At 39.8% G+C, this 19819-nt stretch overlaps 1 protein-coding gene across 1 annotated transcript in view; it reads left to right on the top strand.

Annotated features, from left to right (window-relative positions):
- LOC109881223 (calsyntenin-2) overlaps positions 1–19819 on the top strand; it is a 410239-nt gene that overhangs the window by 260147 nt on the left and 130273 nt on the right. Inside the window, exon 3 of the mRNA XM_031791101.1 lies at positions 1295–1490. Coding sequence (XP_031646961.1) covers positions 1295–1490 — 196 coding nt within the window. The remainder of the gene's footprint in view (positions 1–1294; positions 1491–19819) is intronic.

Here is a 19819-nt window from a genome sequence, read left to right as displayed (position 1 = left end):
TCGAGACTGTTAAGTCCTCTCTCGCCTCACCACACACCATTTGCTTTGATGCTATTTTATGATTATTTTCCCAAGCTGAACGCTTCTATGCCTCTGCATTTATTTCTGATGCGTTATTCTTCAGGTAATACAAAGGGGCCGTCTTAAACAACCTACTGAGTATCTCTCCCTCCTTCTCTCCCTCTCTCCCTCTCTCTCTCTCTCTCTCCCTCTCTGTCCCTCTCTCTCTCTCTCCCTCTCTCTCCCTCCTTCTCTCATCTCTCTTTCCCTCTCTCTCCCTCCTTCTCTCCCGCTCTCTCTCTCCCTCTCTGTCCCTCTCTCTCTCTCTCTCCCTCTCTCTCCCTCCTTCTCTCCCTCTCTCTCTCTCTCTCTCTCTCTCTCTCTCCCTCTCTCTCTCTCTCCCTATCTCTCCATCTCCCTCCCTCCCTCCCTCCCTCCCTCCCTCCCTCCCTCCCTCTCTCTCCCTCCTTCTCTCCACCTCCCTCCCTCCCTCCATCTCACTCTCTTTCTCACTCACTCACTCTCTCTCGCTCTCTCACACTGTCTCTCTCTCTCTCTCTCTCTCTCTTTCTCTATCTCTCTCTCTCACTCACTCACTCACTCTCTCTCACTCTCTCTCTCTCACTCTCTCTCTCTCACTCTGTGGACAAATTGTCATTTCAACACTCCCACTGTAGAAGGAGATAGGATAATGTTTGACCGGGATGAAAGAGAAGAGAAAGGGAAGGAGGGGAAAATAAAGTTGCTCTTATCACAACTGGCCAGCAGCGATGTGCACACAAAGCTCTGGCGGAATCCAATTTAGTCCTTCCTGTTAGTTTAAATGATTATCGGCGCAATTAGCCGTCTCAGGTCAGACTTTAAAGCTCGTGCTAAGTGATTTCCTCAAATCCCCCAGTAAGACGCGGGCCAGCGCCACACTTCTAAAGCACTCGCCTCGTCAACTCCAAAACAGACTCCACCTTATCCGACCTGCTCATAAATGTCAGACGACTTGTTTTGGTCTGCCTCATTGTTTAGCTTTGTAAATAAATGTTCTGTTCCTTCCTTGTCTCTCAGACAAAACATGGTGACTGAGAGGCCGTGTAATTTTTTTTAATCAAGCTTTTAGTTACTAAATTGGTGATTGTTTGTATGGTCTGGAGTGACAACGCAGGATGGGAGTGAGCCGCAGACTGGGCAGGTTGGTTTGTCCTTGGCATTTTTGACTTTAACAGTCAAGTGGAAATCAAGTGGTAGTAAATACACACTCCCTCACCTCTCTCCCCTCCTCTCCCTCTCTCTCTCTTTCCAGGGGAGATCTGTGCGTTTAAGATACATGGTCTGGAGGCTCCATTCGAGGCAGTGGTGCTGAATGGGACATCTGGTGAGGGCCAGCTGAGAGCCAGGGGCCCGGTGGACTGTGAGCTGCAAAAGGAGTACACCTTTATCATCCAGGCCCATGACTGTGGAGCAGGACCTGGGGGCACTGGGGGGAAGAAGTCACACAAGTGAGTTTATGAGGCAGGATGTATTTTTGTCTGTTGGTCTTTATGAAGCATGTGAATTCAATGCCAGGCTCCCTGCAACACTGCACTCTGAAGCCAAGCCTACTGTGATCAAATAACATTTGATTACTGTAAGTAACAGAAGTGCATGTCATTCTGGCTGCAAAAGGTCTTAGGGATATGCCACTTTCTCCTTGACCCCCTTCACCTCAGTGTCTGATCCTGGCTGACCCCAGGTACTTCCCTGTAGTGTTTCAGCAGTGTAGGATTATTTTAAAGTGGTGCACTGATGAAAATGATTCACCACACTTACAGGAGCACCTATGAGCTGAGGATTCTTCTGATATTGCTTTCTCCACTTTCTCTTATGACTGTCATTTCCACTCTGTGTGTGTCTCTCCTCACTCTCTCTCTGCTCACACTTCTCACCTTCCTCAGCGGGAGCTCACACAGAAAACTAGTGTCTCCTTCACACACACAAACACACGCACCAGGCCTGTAATTATAGCAGCAGGTGTGTGTAAAGGTACGGTACACATTGTCCCGGGTGGTATTTTTCAGGTTATCCCTGCATCCCTGATTGTGGGACGTATGAAGAAACACAACTAAACGTAGACATACATTCTATGACACAGGTTCTTTGTTAGCACCCAGGGATGACGGTCTTAGCTTTAATAGCCTGTTCTTCGCAGGCGTTCCTTCTGCTGTCTGTGTCCCGGAGGAGCAGTCTGGCCTTTTCAGGGATCCAGACGAGCGGAGAGGAGAGCGTCAGTGAGCGCGACTCTCACATTTAGAGGAGAAAAACAATCCTTGCCTATGGCTCAGCCCAAATTACACATGACATGTCAGCTCTGGAGAAGAGAACAGGCCATGGGGTGGCAGGGTAGCCTAGTGGTTAGAGCGTTGGACTAGTAACCGAAAGTTTGCAAGTTCAAATCCCCGAGCTGACAAGGTACAAATCTGTCGTTCTGCCCCTGAACAGGCAGTTAACCCACTGTTCCTAGGCCGTCATTGAAAATAAGAATTAGTTCTTAACTGACTTGCCTATTAAAATTAAAATTAAAAAAGGATCAGAAATGATGCAGGGGCTTGACGTACACTACAATTCAATTCAATTCAAGGGCTTTATTGGCATGGGAAACATGTGTTAACATTGCCAAAGCAGGTGAGGTAGATAATATATAAAGTGAAATAAACAATACAAATTAACAGTAAACATCACACCTACAGAAGTTTCAAAACAATAAAGACATTACAAATGTCATATTATATATATATATACACAGTGTTTTAACGATGTACAAATGGTTAAAGGACACAAATAAAATAAATAAGCATAGATATGGGTTGTATTTACAATGGTGTTTGTTCTTCACTGGTTGCCCTTTTCTCGTGGCAACAGGTCACAAATCTTGCTGCTGTGATGGCACGCACAAAATATTTTCTGGATTTTGATAATTAGTGGGTATCGGCCTAATTCTGCTCTGCATGCATTATTTGGCGTTCTACGTTGTACACTGAGGATATTTTTGCAGAATTCTGCGTGCAGAGTCTCAATTTGGTGTTTGTCACATTTTGTGATGTCTTGGTTGGTGAGCGGACCCCAGACCTCACAACCATAAAGGGCAATGGGCTCTATGACTGATTCAAGTATTTTTAGCCAAATCCTAATTGGTATATTGAAATTGATGTTCCTTTTGATAGAATGCCATTCTTGCCTTGTCTCTCAGATCGTTCACAGCTTTGTGGAAGTTACCTGTGGTGGTGATGTTTAGGCCAAGGTATGTATCGTTTTTTGTGTGCTCTAGGGCAACAGTGTCTAGATGGAATTTGTATTTGTGGTCCTGGTGACTGGACCTTTTTTGGAACACCATTATTTTGGTCTTACTGAGATTTACTGTCAGGGCCCAGGTCTGACAGAATCTGTGCATAAGATCTAGGTGCTGCTGTAGGCCCTCCTTGGTTGGTGACAGAAGCACCAGATCATCAGCAAACAGCAGACATTTGACTTCTGATTCTAGTAGGGTGAGGCCGGGTGCTGCAGACTTTTCTAGTGCCCTGGGGTGGGGCTTAAGCTGCATCCCTGTCTCACCCCACGACCCTGTGTGAAGAAATGTGTGTGTTTTTTGCCAATTTTAACCGCACACTTGTTGTTTGTGTACATGGATTTTATAATGTCGTATGTTTTACCCCCAACACCACTTTCCATCAGTTTGTATAGCAGACCCTCATGCCAAATTGAGTCGAAGGCTTTTTTGAAATCAACAAAGCATGAGAAGACTTTGCCTTTGTTTTGGTTTGTTTGGTTGTCAATTAGGGTGTGCAAGGTGAATACATGGTCTGTTGTACGGTAATTTGGTAAAAAGCCAATTTGACATTTGCTCAGTACATTGTTTTCATTGAGGAAATGTACGAGTCTGCTGTTAATGATAATGCAGAGGATTTTCCCAAGGTTACTGTTGACGCATATTCCACGGTAGTTATTGGGGTCAAATTTGTCTCCACTTTTGTGGATTGAGGTGATCAGTCCTTGGTTCCAAATATTGGGGAATATGCCAGAGCTAAGGATGATGTTAAAGAGTTTTAGTATAGCCAATTGGAATTTGTTGTCTGTATATTTGATCATTTCATTGAGGATACCATCAACACCACAGGCCTTTTTGGGTTGGAGGGTTTTTATTTTGTCCTGTAACTCATTCAATGTAATTGGAGAATCCAGTGGGTTCTGGTAGTCTTTAATAGTTGATTCTAAGATCTGTATTTGATCATATATATATTTTTGCTCTTTATTCTTTGCTATAGAGCCAAAAAGATTGGAGAAGTGGTTTACCCATACATCTCCATTTTGGATAGATAATTCTTCGTGTTGTTGTTTGTTTAGTGTCTTCCAATTTTCCCAGAAGTGGTTAGAGTCTATGGATTCTTCAATTACATTGAGCTGATTTCTGACATGCTGTTCCTTCTTTTTCCGTAGTGTATTTCTATATTGTTTTAGTGATCCACCATAGTGAAGGCGTAGGCTCAGGTTTTCCGGGTCTCTATGTTTTTGGTTGGACAGGTTTCTCAATTTCTTTCTTAGATTTTTGCATTCTTCATCAAACCATTTGTCATTGCTGTTAATTTTCTTCGGTTTTCTATTTGAGATTTTTTAGATTTGATAGAGAAGCTAAGAGGTCAAAAATACTGTTGAGATTTTCTACTGCCAAGTTTACACCTTCACTATTACAGTGGAACGTTTTACCCAGGAAATTGTCTAAAAGGGATTGAATTTGTTGTTGCCTAATTGTTTTTTGGTAGGTTTCCAAACTGCATTCCTTCCATCTATAGCATTTCTTAATGTTACTCAGTTCCTTTGGCTTTGATGCCTCATGATTGAGTATTGCTCTGTTTAAGTAGACTGTGATTTTGCTGTGGTCTGATAAGGGTGTCACTGGGCTGACTGTGAATGCTCTGAGAGACTCTGGGTTGAGGTCAGTGATAAAGTAGTCTACAGTACTACTGCCAAGAGATGAGCTATAGGTGTACCTACCATAGGAGTCCCCTCAAAGCCTACCATTGACTATGTACATACCCAGCGTGCGACAGAGCTGCAGGAGTTGTGACCCGTTTTTGTTGGTTATGTTGTCATAGTTGTGCCTAGGGGGGCATATGTGGGAGGGAATGCTGTCACCTCCAGGCAGGTGTTTGTCCCCCTGTGTGCTGAGGGTGTCAGGTTCTTGTCCGGTTCTGGCATTTAGGTCGCCACAGACTAGTACATGTCCCTGGGCCTGGAAATGATTGATTTCCCCCTCCAGGATGGAGAAGCTGTCTTCATTAAAGTATGGGGATTCTAGTGGGGGGATATAGGTAGCACACAGGAGGACATTTTTCTCTGTTTGGATCATTTCCTTTTGAATTTCTAGCCAAATGTAGAATGTTCCTGTTTTGATGGGGTTACATAATGAAGAGGTCTGGTCTGACCCGCTCGGGGTGGGGGTATCTTTATCAAGGGAGAGCTTCTCCTGCTGGGCTAATTCTTTAATTTGGTGAAAGTCCAGCTAAAACTGTTTGGGTTTACCCTGTACATATCCACAATATATCCTACCTATATCCTACAGTACATATATTCTACCTATATACTACATATATCCTACCTATATCCTACACTACATATATCCTACCTATATCCTACACTACATATATCCTACATATATCCTACCTATATCCTACACTACATATATCCTACCTATATCCAAAATATATCCTACCTATATCCTACAGTACATATATCCTACCTATATCCTACACTACATATATCCTACATATATCCTACACTACATATATCCTACATATATCCTACCTATATCCTACAGTGCATATATCCTAACTATATCCTACATATATCCTACCTATATCATACAGTTCTTATATCCTACCTATATCCTACAGTACATATATCCTACCTATATCCTACAGTACATATATTCTACCTATATACTACATATATCCTACCTATATCATACACTACATATATCCTACCTATATCCTACACTACATATATCCTACATATATCCTACACTACATATATCCTACCTATATCCAAAATATATCCTACCTATATCCTACAGTACATATATCCTACCTATATCCTACACTACATATATCCTACATATATCCTACACTACATATATCCTACATATATCCTACCTATATCCTACAGTGCATATATCCTACCTATATCCTACATATATCCTACCTATATCATACAGTTCTTATATCCTACCTATATCCTACAGTACATATATCCTACATATATCCTACAGTACATATATCCTACATATATCCTATAGTACATATATCCTACATATACCCTACCTATATCCTACAGTACATATATCCTACTTATATCCTACAGTACATATAACCTACATATATCCTATAGTACATATATCCTACCTATATCCTACAGTACATATATCCTACATATATCCTACAGTACATATATCCTACATATATCCTATAGTACATATATCCTACATATATCCTACATATATCCTACAGTACATATATCCTACATATATCCTACAGTACATATATCCTACATATATCCTATAGTACATATATCCTACATATACCCTACCTATATCCTACATATACCCTACCTATATCCTACAGTACATATATCCTACATATATCCTATAGTACATATATCCTACATATACCCTACCTATATCCTACAGTACATATATCCTACATATATCCTATAGTACATATATCCTACATATACCCTACCTATATCCTACAGTACATATATCCTACTTATATCCTACAGTACATATAACCTACATATATCCTACCTATATCCTACAGTACATATATCCTACTTATATCCTACAGTACATATATCCTACCTATATCCTACACTACATATATCCTACATATATCCTACACTACATATATCCTACATATATCCTACCTATATCCTACAGTGCATATATCCTACCTATATCCTACATATATCCTACCTATATCATACAGTTCTTATATCCTACCTATATCCTACAGTACATATATCCTACATATATCCTACAGTACATATATCCTACATATATCCTATAGTACATATATCCTACATATACCCTACCTATATCCTACAGTACATATATCCTACTTATATCCTACAGTACATATAACCTACATATATCCTATAGTACATATATCCTACCTATATCCTACAGTACATATATCCTACATATATCCTACAGTACATATATCCTACATATATCCTATAGTACATATATCCTACATATATCCTACATATATCCTACAGTACATATATCCTACATATATCCTACAGTACATATATCCTACATATATCCTATAGTACATATATCCTACATATACCCTACCTATATCCTACATATACCCTACCTATATCCTACAGTACATATATCCTACATATATCCTATAGTACATATATCCTACATATACCCTACCTATATCCTACAGTACATATATCCTACATATATCCTATAGTACATATATCCTACATATACCCTACCTATATCCTACAGTACATATATCCTACTTATATCCTACAGTACATATAACCTACATATATCCTACCTATATCCTACAGTACATATATCCTACTTATATCCTACAGTACATATATCCTACCTATATCCTACACTACATATATCCTACATATATCCTACACTACATATATCCTACATATATCCTACCTATATCCTACAGTGCATATATCCTACCTATATCCTACATATATCCTACCTATATCATACAGTTCTTATATCCTACCTATATCCTACAGTACATATATCCTACATATATCCTACAGTACATATATCCTACATATATCCTATAGTACATATATCCTACATATACCCTACCTATATCCTACAGTACATATATCCTACTTATATCCTACAGTACATATAACCTACATATATCCTATAGTACATATATCCTACCTATATCCTACAGTACATATATCCTACATATATCCTACAGTACATATATCCTACATATATCCTATAGTACATATATCCTACATATATCCTACATATATCCTACAGTACATATATCCTACATATATCCTACAGTACATATATCCTACATATATCCTATAGTACATATATCCTACATATACCCTACCTATATCCTACATATACCCTACCTATATCCTACAGTACATATATCCTACATATATCCTATAGTACATATATCCTACATATACCCTACCTATATCCTACAGTACATATATCCTACTTATATCCTACAGTACATATAACCTACATATATCCTACCTATATCCTACAGTACATATATCCTACTTATATCCTACAGTACATATATCCTACCTATATCCTACACTACATATATCCTACATATATCCTACACTACATATATCCTACATATATCCTACCTATATCCTACAGTGCATATATCCTACCTATATCCTACATATATCCTACCTATATCATACAGTTCTTAGATCCTACCTATATCCTACAGTACATATATCCTACATATATCCTACAGTACATATATCCTACATATATCCTATAGTACATATATCCTACATATACCCTACCTATATCCTACAGTACATATATCCTACTTATATCCTACAGTACATATAACCTACATATATCCTATAGTACATATATCCTACCTATATCCTACAGTACATATATCCTACATATATCCTACAGTACATATATCCTACATATATCCTATAGTACATATATCCTACATATATCCTACATATATCCTACAGTACATATATCCTACATATATCCTACAGTACATATATCCTACATATATCCTATAGTACATATATCCTACATATACCCTACCTATATCCTACATATACCCTACCTATATCCTACAGTACATATATCCTACATATATCCTATAGTACATATATCCTACATATACCCTACCTATATCCTACAGTACATATATCCTACATATATCCTATAGTACATATATCCTACATATACCCTACCTATATCCTACAGTACATATATCCTACTTATATCCTACAGTACATATAACCTACATATATCCTACCTATATCCTACAGTACATATATCCTACTTATATCCTACAGTACATATATCCTACCTATATCCTACACTACATATATCCTACATATATCCTACACTACATATATCCTACATATATCCTACCTATATCCTACAGTGCATATATCCTACCTATATCCTACATATATCCTACCTATATCATACAGTTCTTATATCCTACCTATATCCTACAGTACATATATCCTACATATATCCTACAGTACATATATCCTACATATATCCTATAGTACATATATCCTACATATACCCTACCTATATCCTACAGTACATATATCCTACTTATATCCTACAGTACATATAACCTACATATATCCTATAGTACATATATCCTACCTATATCCTACAGTACATATATCCTACATATATCCTACAGTACATATATCCTACATATATCCTATAGTACATATATCCTACATATATCCTACATATATCCTACAGTACATATATCCTACATATATCCTACAGTACATATATCCTACATATATCCTATAGTACATATATCCTACATATACCCTACCTATATCCTACATATACCCTACCTATATCCTACAGTACATATATCCTACATATATCCTATAGTACATATATCCTACATATACCCTACCTATATCCTACAGTACATATATCCTACATATATCCTATAGTACATATATCCTACATATACCCTACCTATATCCTACAGTACATATATCCTACTTATATCCTACAGTACATATAACCTACATATATCCTACCTATATCCTACAGTACATATATCCTACTTATATCCTACAGTACATATATCCTACTTATATCCTACAGTACATATAACCTACATATATCCTACCATATCGTACCAAAATATTTCCTATATATTTCCTTTATCTCCTCTATCATATTGAGTAGTGTATAAGAAAGGAAAGAAAATGTTGATCAAGTTGACCAAACTACATTTTGTTTACCTCGCTCTTTGCCTCATTCCTTCCTCTCCCGTTACCTTTGGCTCTAGTTCATATAATTATATAACCGTGTATGTAATACTCTTGTCACAAACTGACTCTTGGGCCTTCAGTCATGTTATGCTGTGGTTAACTGTGCAATTGGCTCTCAATCAGACAGATGTTGAATGTTTTCACAGCTTTGTCATTGAAAGGTACAGTGAGCCAAGATTCCCTCCTTGACAACAATGAGTATCACCCTGAACGACTCGGTTATATTACCAATTTATCATGGGTGTATTGTTTCTCACATTTTATGTACTGTATCTCAGATGTTATTGTAACGTCTGCGTCCAACTCACACTCCCAAACACTTCGATCCCCGGAACGCAGCCCACTTTCCAGCTCTCTCTCCAGATCCCAACCACCGGAATTCTAGTCACCTGTTCACACACCTGCATGTCATCATCCCACACTATTTAGTTCAGTTCCTTGCACCCCATCACTGTGAGGTATTGTTTGTTTTGAGACACACTTTTTTGGAGCTCTGTTTCGTCCCTTCCTGCTCTCCTCATGTGTATGATAGTTTTTGCCTACCTCACTCACAACACCTTTTGCCTATTCCCTGCCTGTACTGTTGTCATTTTTGGACCTACCGTGTATGACCTTCTGCCTTCCCCTGGACCCAGCTACCTGTCTCCTCCTATGGTCCTGTTGAAACCAGCTCTCTGTCTTCCTCATGTTCATTACAGTTATTCTGTATTGTATGTAGGTTCTGTAACTCAAATCAGTATGGCAAAAAATATGGCTTATCACCAGTGGTGTAAAGTACTTAAGTAAAAATACTTTAAAATGCTTTTTGGGATATCTGTACTTTACCTTACTATTTATATTTTTGACAACTTTTACTTTTACTTCACTACATTCCTAAATAAAATATTGTACTTTTTACTCCATATGTTTTCCCTGACACCCAAAAGCACTCACTACATATTGAATGCTTGGCAGGACAGGAAAATTGTCAAATTCACACACTTATCAAGACAACATCCCTTGTCATCCCTACTGCCTTTGACTCACTAAACACACATTCTTAATTTGTAATTATGGCTGAGTGTTGGGGATAGCCCCTGGCTATCCATAAATTAATAAACAAGAAAATGGTGCAGTCTGACTTACTTAATATAAGGAATTTTAAAGTATTTATCCTTTTACTTTCACTTTTGATACTTAAGTATATTTTAGCAATTACATGTACTTTTGATACTTAAGTATATTTCAAACCAAGTACTTTTAGACTTTTACTCAAGTATTTTACTGGGTGACTTTGACTTTCACATTTCTATTACTTTTACTTAAATATGACAATTGGGTACTTTTTCCATCACTTCTTAGTCACACAGATGGATTGTCCCACAGAACAATAATTCTGAATCAGAGCACTTTATTCAGAAAATCTATTTTAAACCTTTTTTGTCCATTTTAACCATGTGTGATGAAATGTTTTCAATTTACTGCTTTTTAAAATCCAAATGAAAGATTTATGCAAATGCGTGATTCGTTCTGAATCACAGCACCACCATATTCATGGTAAATGTGTGTACCCAGACACAAAGTATTTCTATGTCATCATTTATTTGTACTCTTCTCACTTCCTGTGTGAACGTGTCATATCCTTTAACTTCTCCATCTCTCCCCATCTGCAGTGAGTGCTAGATGTATTACATGGGTTAAGCTGGAGGGCTGTTGGAGGAGGTTTAATGCCCCGGTCACTGAATGTAGTAGCAGTTCATCTAGGATGTTAACCCCTGACCTCCCGGTTGTCCAGACTCCAGAGTGACTTGCAGGGCTAAGCTAGACAACTCATTCTAAAGCCGCCATGTTTCTCCCTATGCGGTGGTTGTCGTGAGGCGGTTATTAAACTTGTCACTTGTGATTCTGGGAAAGCCGTGTGTTCCTCACCTCCCTGTGCCGGAGGTTTGGGAAAGACTAATTATCTCAACGGATGGCAGCACCTCCCCGCAACTGAGAGGATCGACACACAGACACACACACACACACACACACACAAACACACACACACACAAACACACACACACACACACACACACACACACACACACACACACACACACACACACACACACACACACACACATGAATACTCACTCACACATGCACGCACACACACATACAGATACATGCACACACACACACAGACACACACACACACACACACACACACACACACACACACACATGAATACTCACTCACACATGCATGCACACACACATACAGATACATGCACACACACACACACACACACACACACACACACACACACACACACACACACACACACACACACACACACACACACACATACATACATACATACATACATATATATACATACAGTGCCTTGCGAAAGTATTCGGCCCCCTTGAACTTTGTGACCTTTTGCCACATTTCAGGCTTCAAACATAAAGATATAAAACTGTATTTTTTTGTGAAGAATCAACAACAAGTGGGACACAATCATGAAGTGGAATGACATTTATTGGATATTTCAAACTTTTTTAACAAATCAAAAACTGGAAAATTGGGCAGCAACACAACGACAACAGACACCATCGAAGCAGCGTTACCCATGCAGAGCAAGGGAAACAACCACAGGCTCAGAGCGAGTGATGTTTGAAACGCTATTAGCTATTAGCGCAACTCTCATCTCGGGAGTTGATAGGCTTGAAGTTATAAACAGCGCAATGATTGACGCACAACGAAGAGCTGCTGGCAAAACGCACAAAAGTGCTGGTTGAATTCATGTTTACGCGCCTGCTTCTGCCTACCGCCGCTCAGTCAGATACTTAGATACTTGTATGCTTGTATGCTCAGTCAGATTATATGCAATGCAGGACATGCTAGATAATATCTCGTAATATCATCAACCATGTGTAGATAACTAGTGATTATGATTGATTGTTTTTTATAAGATAAGTTTAATGCTAGCTAGCAACTTACCTTGGCTTACTGAATTCGCGTAACAGTGCAACGAGAGAGGCAGGTCGTTATTGCGTTGGACTAGTTAACTGTAAGGTAGCAAGATTGGATCCCCCGAGCTGACAAGGTGAAAATCTGTCGTTCTGCCCCTGAACAAGGCAGTTAACCAACCGTTCCTAGGCCGTCATTGAAAATAAGAATGTATTCTTAACTGACTTGCCTAGTTAAATAAAGGTATAAAAAAATATTTAAAAAATAAACAAAAATTGGCAAATCGGTGCCCAAAAATACCGATTTCCGATTGTTATGAAAACTTGAAATCTGCCCTATTTAATTGGCCATTCCGATTAATTGGTCGACCTCTAGTCTGGAAGGGGAGTTTACAGTCTAACCAGACACCTAGGTATTTGTAGTTGTCCACGTATTCTAAGTCAGAACCATCCAGAGTAGTACTCTGTGCGGGCAGCGATCGGTTGAAGAGCATGCATTTAGTTTTCCTTGCATTTCAGAGCAGTTGGAGGCCATGGAAGGAGAGTTGTATGGCATTGAAGCTCGTCTGGAGGCTAGTGAACACAGTGTACAAAGAAGCACCAGAAGTATACAGAATCGTGTCGTCTGCGTAGAGGTGGATCAGAGAATCACCAGCAGCAAGAGCATCATTGATGCATACAGAGAAAAGAGTTGGCCCGAGAATTTAACCCTGTGGCACCCCCATAGACTGTCAATTTTATTGTTACAGCCTGAATTCAAAGCATGGAAACATGTTTTGAGAAAGTTATGCCTATTTATTGAAAATTAAATACAGAAATATCTCATTTACATAGATATTCACACCCCCGAGTCAATATTTTATAGAAGCAACTTTGGCAGTGATTACAGCTATGAGTCTTTCTGGGTAAATCTCTAAGAGCTTTCCATGCCTGGATTGCGCATCATTTTCCCATTATTCTTTTCAAAATTCTTCAGGCTCTGTCAAATTGGTTGTTGATCATTGCTAAGAAACCATTTTCAGGTCTTACCTTAAATCTTCCAGTAGATTTAAGTCAAAACTGTAACTCGGACACTCAGGAACATTCACTGTCTTTTTGGTAAGCAACTCCAGTGTAGATTTGGCCTTGTGTTTTAGGTTATTGTCCTGCTGAAAGGTGAATTCATTTCCCAGTGTCTGGTGGAAAGCAGACTGAACCAGGTTTTCCTCTAAGATTTGAATGTGCTTAGCTCCATTCTGTTTATATTTTATTCTGAAAACCCCCCCAGTCCTTAACGATTGCAAGCATTCCCATAACTTGATGCAGCCACCAATATGCTTGAAAATATGAAGAGGAGTACTCAGTAATGTGTTGTATAGGATTCGCCACAAACATAGCACTTTGTATATCGGGACAAAGAATATTTCAGTATTACTTTAGTGCCGTGTTGCAAACAGGATGCATGTTTTGGAATATTTGTATTCTTTACAGGCTTCCTTCTTTTTGCTCAGTCAGTTTGGTTAGTATTGTGGAGTAACTACAATGCTGTTGATCCATCCTCAGTTTTCTCCTATCACAGACATTAAACTCCATAACTGTTTTTTCCTCATCACTGAGCGGTTTCCTTCCTCTTTGAGCTAGGAAGGACACCTGAGCTAGGAAGGACACCAGTGTCTTTGTCGTGACTGGGTGTATTGATACACCATCCAAAGAGTAATTGTCTAATGTCTGCTTCTTCTTTTTTTAAAGTGCCCTTCTTTGTAACACATTGGAAAACCTCCCTGATCCTTGTGGTTGAATCTGTGTTTGAAATTCACTGCTCGACTGAGGGACCTTACAGATAATTGTATGTGTGGGGTACAGAGATGAGAGAGTCATTCAAAAATCATGTCAAACACTTATTGCACCCAGAGTGAGTTCATGCAACTTATTATGTGACTTGTTAAGCACATTTTTAGTCCTGATCTTATTTAGGCTTGCCATAACAAAGGGGTTGAATACTTATTGACTCAAGACATTTCAGGGGTTGAATACTTATTGACACTTAGATATTTCAGGATTGATTTGCTCTTACGAAAAAAGTATGTATAAACCCTAAAAAAATGTCCATTATTTAGGAAATGTTAATTATTATGTAGATTACAATTAATTGCCATGGTGACCCCCCCCCCAGGGGTCTGCTGATGGGGGAAAAAGGGGGAGGATTGCAAACTAAAGAACACCATCCCAACCGTGAAGCACGGGGGTGGCAGTATGATGTTGTGGGGGTGCTTTGCTGCAGGAGGGACTGGTGCACTCCACAAAATAGATGGCTTCATGAGGGAGGAAAATGACGTGGATATATTGAAGAAACATCTCAAGACATCAGCAAATGAGTCTTCCAAATTGACAATGACCCCAAGCATACATCCAAAGTTGTAGCAAATGGCTTAAGGACAACAAAGTCAAGGTATTGGAGTGGCCATCACAAAGCCCTGACCTGATGTTAAAGCTTGGTTGCAAATGAGTCTTCCAAATGGACAATGACCCCAAGCATACTGTCACGCCCTGGTCTTAGTATTTTGTGTTTATATATTTATTTGGTCAGGCCAGGGTGTGACATGGGGTTATTTTGTGTTGTATTGGGGGTTTTAGTAGGTATTGGGATTGTGGCTGAGTAGGGGTGTCTAGCATAGTCTATGGCTGCCTTCATCCCTAAAGCCAACACCTCATTTGGCCGCCTTTCGTTCCAGTACTCTGCTGCCTGTGACTGGAACGAATTGCAAAAATCGCTGAAGTTGGAGACTTTCATCTCCCTCACCAACTTCAAACATCAGCTATCTGAGCAGCTAACCGATCGCTGCAGCTGTACATAGTCTATTGGTAAATAGCCCACCCTTTTCACCTACCTCATCCCCGTACTGTTTTTATTTATTTACTTTTCTGCTCTTCTGCACACCAATATCTCTACCTGTACATGACCATCTGATCTTTTATCACTCCAGTGTTAATCTGCAAAATTGTAATTATTTGCCTACCTCCTCATGCCTTTTGCACACATTGTATATAGACCCCCCCTTCGTTTTCTACTGTGTTATTGACTTGTTAATTGTTTACTCCATGTGTAACTCTTTGTTGTATGCTCACACTGCTATGCTTTATCTTGGCCAGGTCACAGTTGCAAATGAGAACTTGTTCTCAACTAGCCTACCTGGTTAAATAAAGGTGAAATAAAAAAATAAAAAAAAGGTTCTCAATCAGAGTCAAGTGATTCTCGTTGTCTCTGATTGGGAACCATATTTAGGTAGCCTGGGTTTCACTGTGTGTTTGTGGGTGATTGTTCCTGTCTCTGTGTTAGTTGTCACCAGACAGGCTGTATAAGTTTTCACATTCCGTTTGTTGTTTTGTATTGTTCGTATTTTCATTCATTAAACATGTATCGAACTAACCACGCTGCATTTTGGTCCGACTCTCCTTCAACGGAAGAAAGCCGTTACACATACTTCCAAAGTTGTGGCAAATGGCTTAAGGACAACAAAGTCAAGGTATTGGAGTGGCCATCACAAAGCCCTGACCTCAATCCTATAGAGAATTTGTGGGAACAACTGAAAAAGTGTGTGTGAGCAAGGAGGCCTACAAACCTGACTCAGTTTCACCAGCTCTGTCAGGAGGAAACGGCCAAAATTCACCCAACTTATTGTGGGAAGCTTGTGGAAGGCTACCCAAAACTTTTGACCCAAGTTAAACAATTTAAAGGCAATGCTACCAAATACTAATTGAGTGTATGTAAACTTCTGACCCACTGAGAATGTGATGCAAGAAATAATAGCTGAAATAAATCATTCTCTCTACTACTATTCTGACATTTCACATTCTTAAAATAAAGTGGTGATCGTAACTGACCTAAGACAGAGATTTATTACTACGATTAAATGTCAGGAATTGTGGAAAACGGAGTTTAAATGTATTTGACTAAGGTGTATGTATAAACTTCTGATTTCAACTGTAGATACACCTTCCTTTGGACTGGAATGGATTGGTCTCTATATTGTCATGTTGCCTACAATCCCCCTTTGGGTTCTGTCTTAATTCAATAATACAGACTCTTTTGATGTTGTGAGATTTTCTGCACCCCTTGGTCATTTGGATCCAGTTTAGTCTTTTTAGGCCCCTTTGTCTATTCCCGAATCTTTCTTCATCAACTCTGTGTTATGTTGTGTTGTACCCAGAGAGTAGGGGGATGGCTTGAGGCTGGAGCTGGTCTGGCACCGTGCCCAATGCATGCACACACACGCACACACACATGCATACACACACACTCTCTCTTTCTCTCTCTCTCTTACACTCTCTCTCTCTCTCTCTCTCTCTCTCTCTCTCTCTCTCTCTCTCTCTCTCTCTCTCTCTCTCTCATTGTCTCTCTCTCTGTCTTTCTCACTCTATCTCTGTCTCTCTCTCTCTCATAACCCTCACTGGCACTGTAGAGGGAAAGGAAGCCAGGTGTCTGCTTTCAGGCAGATGTGTGCCTGTGCCACTCCCCCTCTATCCCTCCCTCCCTCCCTCCACCCCACCCTTATCCCATCAACCATCCCTCCCTTCCTCCCTCCTCTACTCCCCTCCGATCCCCAGTGGTGTGTAACATATGTTTGCCCTCGTCCAGAGGGGGTGTCTGGGGAAGGAGGGGGAGATGCTTATGAGAGAGACACATTAATATGACAGAACAAGATGCAGAGGGATGTACTGCTCACCTCTGTTGCTGATGCTACATACAGTACTGTCTGGCTGTGATACTGTTACTGCTAGGGCTAGCACTTAACATTACCCTGTCTGGCTGTGATACTGTTACTGCTGGGGCTAGCACTTAACATTACCCTGTCTGGCTGTGGCACTGTTACTGCTGGGGCTAGCACTTAACATTACCCTGTCTGGCCGTGGCACTGTTACTGCTGGGGCTAGCACTTAGCATTACCCTGTCTGGCTGTGGCACTGTTACTGCTGGGGCTAGCACTTAACATTACCCTGTCTGGCCGTGGCACTGTTACTGCTGGGGCTAGCACTTAGCATTACCCTGTCAGGTTTGGCACTGTTACTGCTGGGGCTAGCACTTAGCATTATCCTGTCTGGCTTTGGCACTGTTACTGCTGGGGCTAGCACTTAGCATTACCCTGACTGGCTGTGGCACTGTTACTGCTGGGGCTAGCACTTAGCATTACCCTGTCTGGCTGTGGCACTGTTACTGCTGGGGCTAGCACTTAGCATTACCCTGTTTGGCTTTGGGACTGTTACTGCTGGGGCTAGCACTTAGCATTACCCTGTCTGGCTTTGGCACTGTTACTGCTGTGGCTAGCACTTAGCATTACCCTGTTTGGCTGTGGCACTGTTACTGCTGGGGATAGCACTTAGCATTACCGTTAGCACAGTTGATGTCTGATTTATAATGGTTGTTTTGTGTGTGTGTGTATGTGTGTGTGTGTGTGTGTATATGCATAATTGTGCACGTGAGTGTGTGTGTGTGTGTGTGTGTACTGTCTATATTTGGGGGGTGTAGACTTGCAAGTGTTTCTGTGTGTTCAGATGGAAAGAAACAAAGTGTCCATAGGCTATGATCAGGGTTTGGTAGGTTACTTTCTAAATGCAATCCGTTACAGTTACTAGTTACCTGTTAAAGATTGTAATCAGTAACATAACTTTTGGATTACCCAAACTCAGTAACGTAATCTGATTACATTCCATTACTTTTAGATTATTAGGCATTAGAAGAAGACAAAAAGGTATGTTACCAATTGAACAACATCTATTGCAGGATAAATCAATGTTAAAGTTTATATAGCTGGCCATATATGATGTTACATTTTACTTTATGGGTTGGTTATGTAGGCTTCTTCTAACCCATTGCTTTCTACTACATATAATAATAAGATTCAATTCAATATTAAAAACAAAAAGTTTATCAGAATTCCAGTCATTCCAATAAATGTTATACGCCTTGATCGTTAAGAATAGGACTTGGAAAATGGAAGTATAGATAATACATTGTTTTACCTGAGCATGACTCCAAAACTACGGCCTTATTAACTAGCCCTAATCTGTTGTTTATGTTTTTGTTGTCATGGAGGACTGATTGGGCTCATTGATTCCAGTTGAGAAATAAATGCTGCGATCATGGATTGGCCTGCTTTGAACAGTACTGAAAAGTGCTATTTACATTTTTATAAATGATGCCATATTCTGCATTTGTTATAGGCCTATTGTTTACCTTTTAGTTGGGGACAATTTGATATCTTGATAACATGCAGCTGTTTAAAGGGAAAATCCACAGATGAAACATTACCAAAACGGTTGCCCCGCCTCTGTTATGGTAAAAAGCTGAGTAAAATAAGCTTATATTTTGGGTTGAGAGTTGAACTAAGCTCATGAGGCATTTATAAGTTATATTCTTCAAGTTCTTCAAGAATCAATGGCTGTATATATATATGTGTATAATTATGAGTCCAAAAATGGATGTAGCAACTACAATGGATGTGGCAACTACAAGTCTATCAAAAGTGTACAAGTTTGAGCATGTGTCCATTAGGCCTATGGATTTTTTTTTTATCAGCATGAATTAGATTGAGCAATAAAGTCCCACTTTTACTCCATATGCTGGGATCCGCACTATGCAGCTGTTGTTCCATAGGCTGGGATCCACACTATGCAGCTGTTGTTCCACAGGCTGGGATCCACACTATGCAGCTGTTGTTCCATAGGCTGGGATCCACACTATGCAGCTGTTGTTCCATAGGCTGGGATCCACACTATGCAGCTGTTGTTCCATAGGCTGGGATCCACACTATGCAGCTGTTGTTCCATAGGCTGG

This window comes from Oncorhynchus kisutch, linkage group LG15 (assembly GCF_002021735.2).
Source record: "Oncorhynchus kisutch isolate 150728-3 linkage group LG15, Okis_V2, whole genome shotgun sequence".
NCBI classification, from domain to species: Eukaryota; Metazoa; Chordata; class Actinopteri; order Salmoniformes; family Salmonidae; genus Oncorhynchus; species Oncorhynchus kisutch.
Note: the sequence above shows the minus strand (reverse complement) of the source record. Positions and strands in the feature narration are given on the sequence as shown.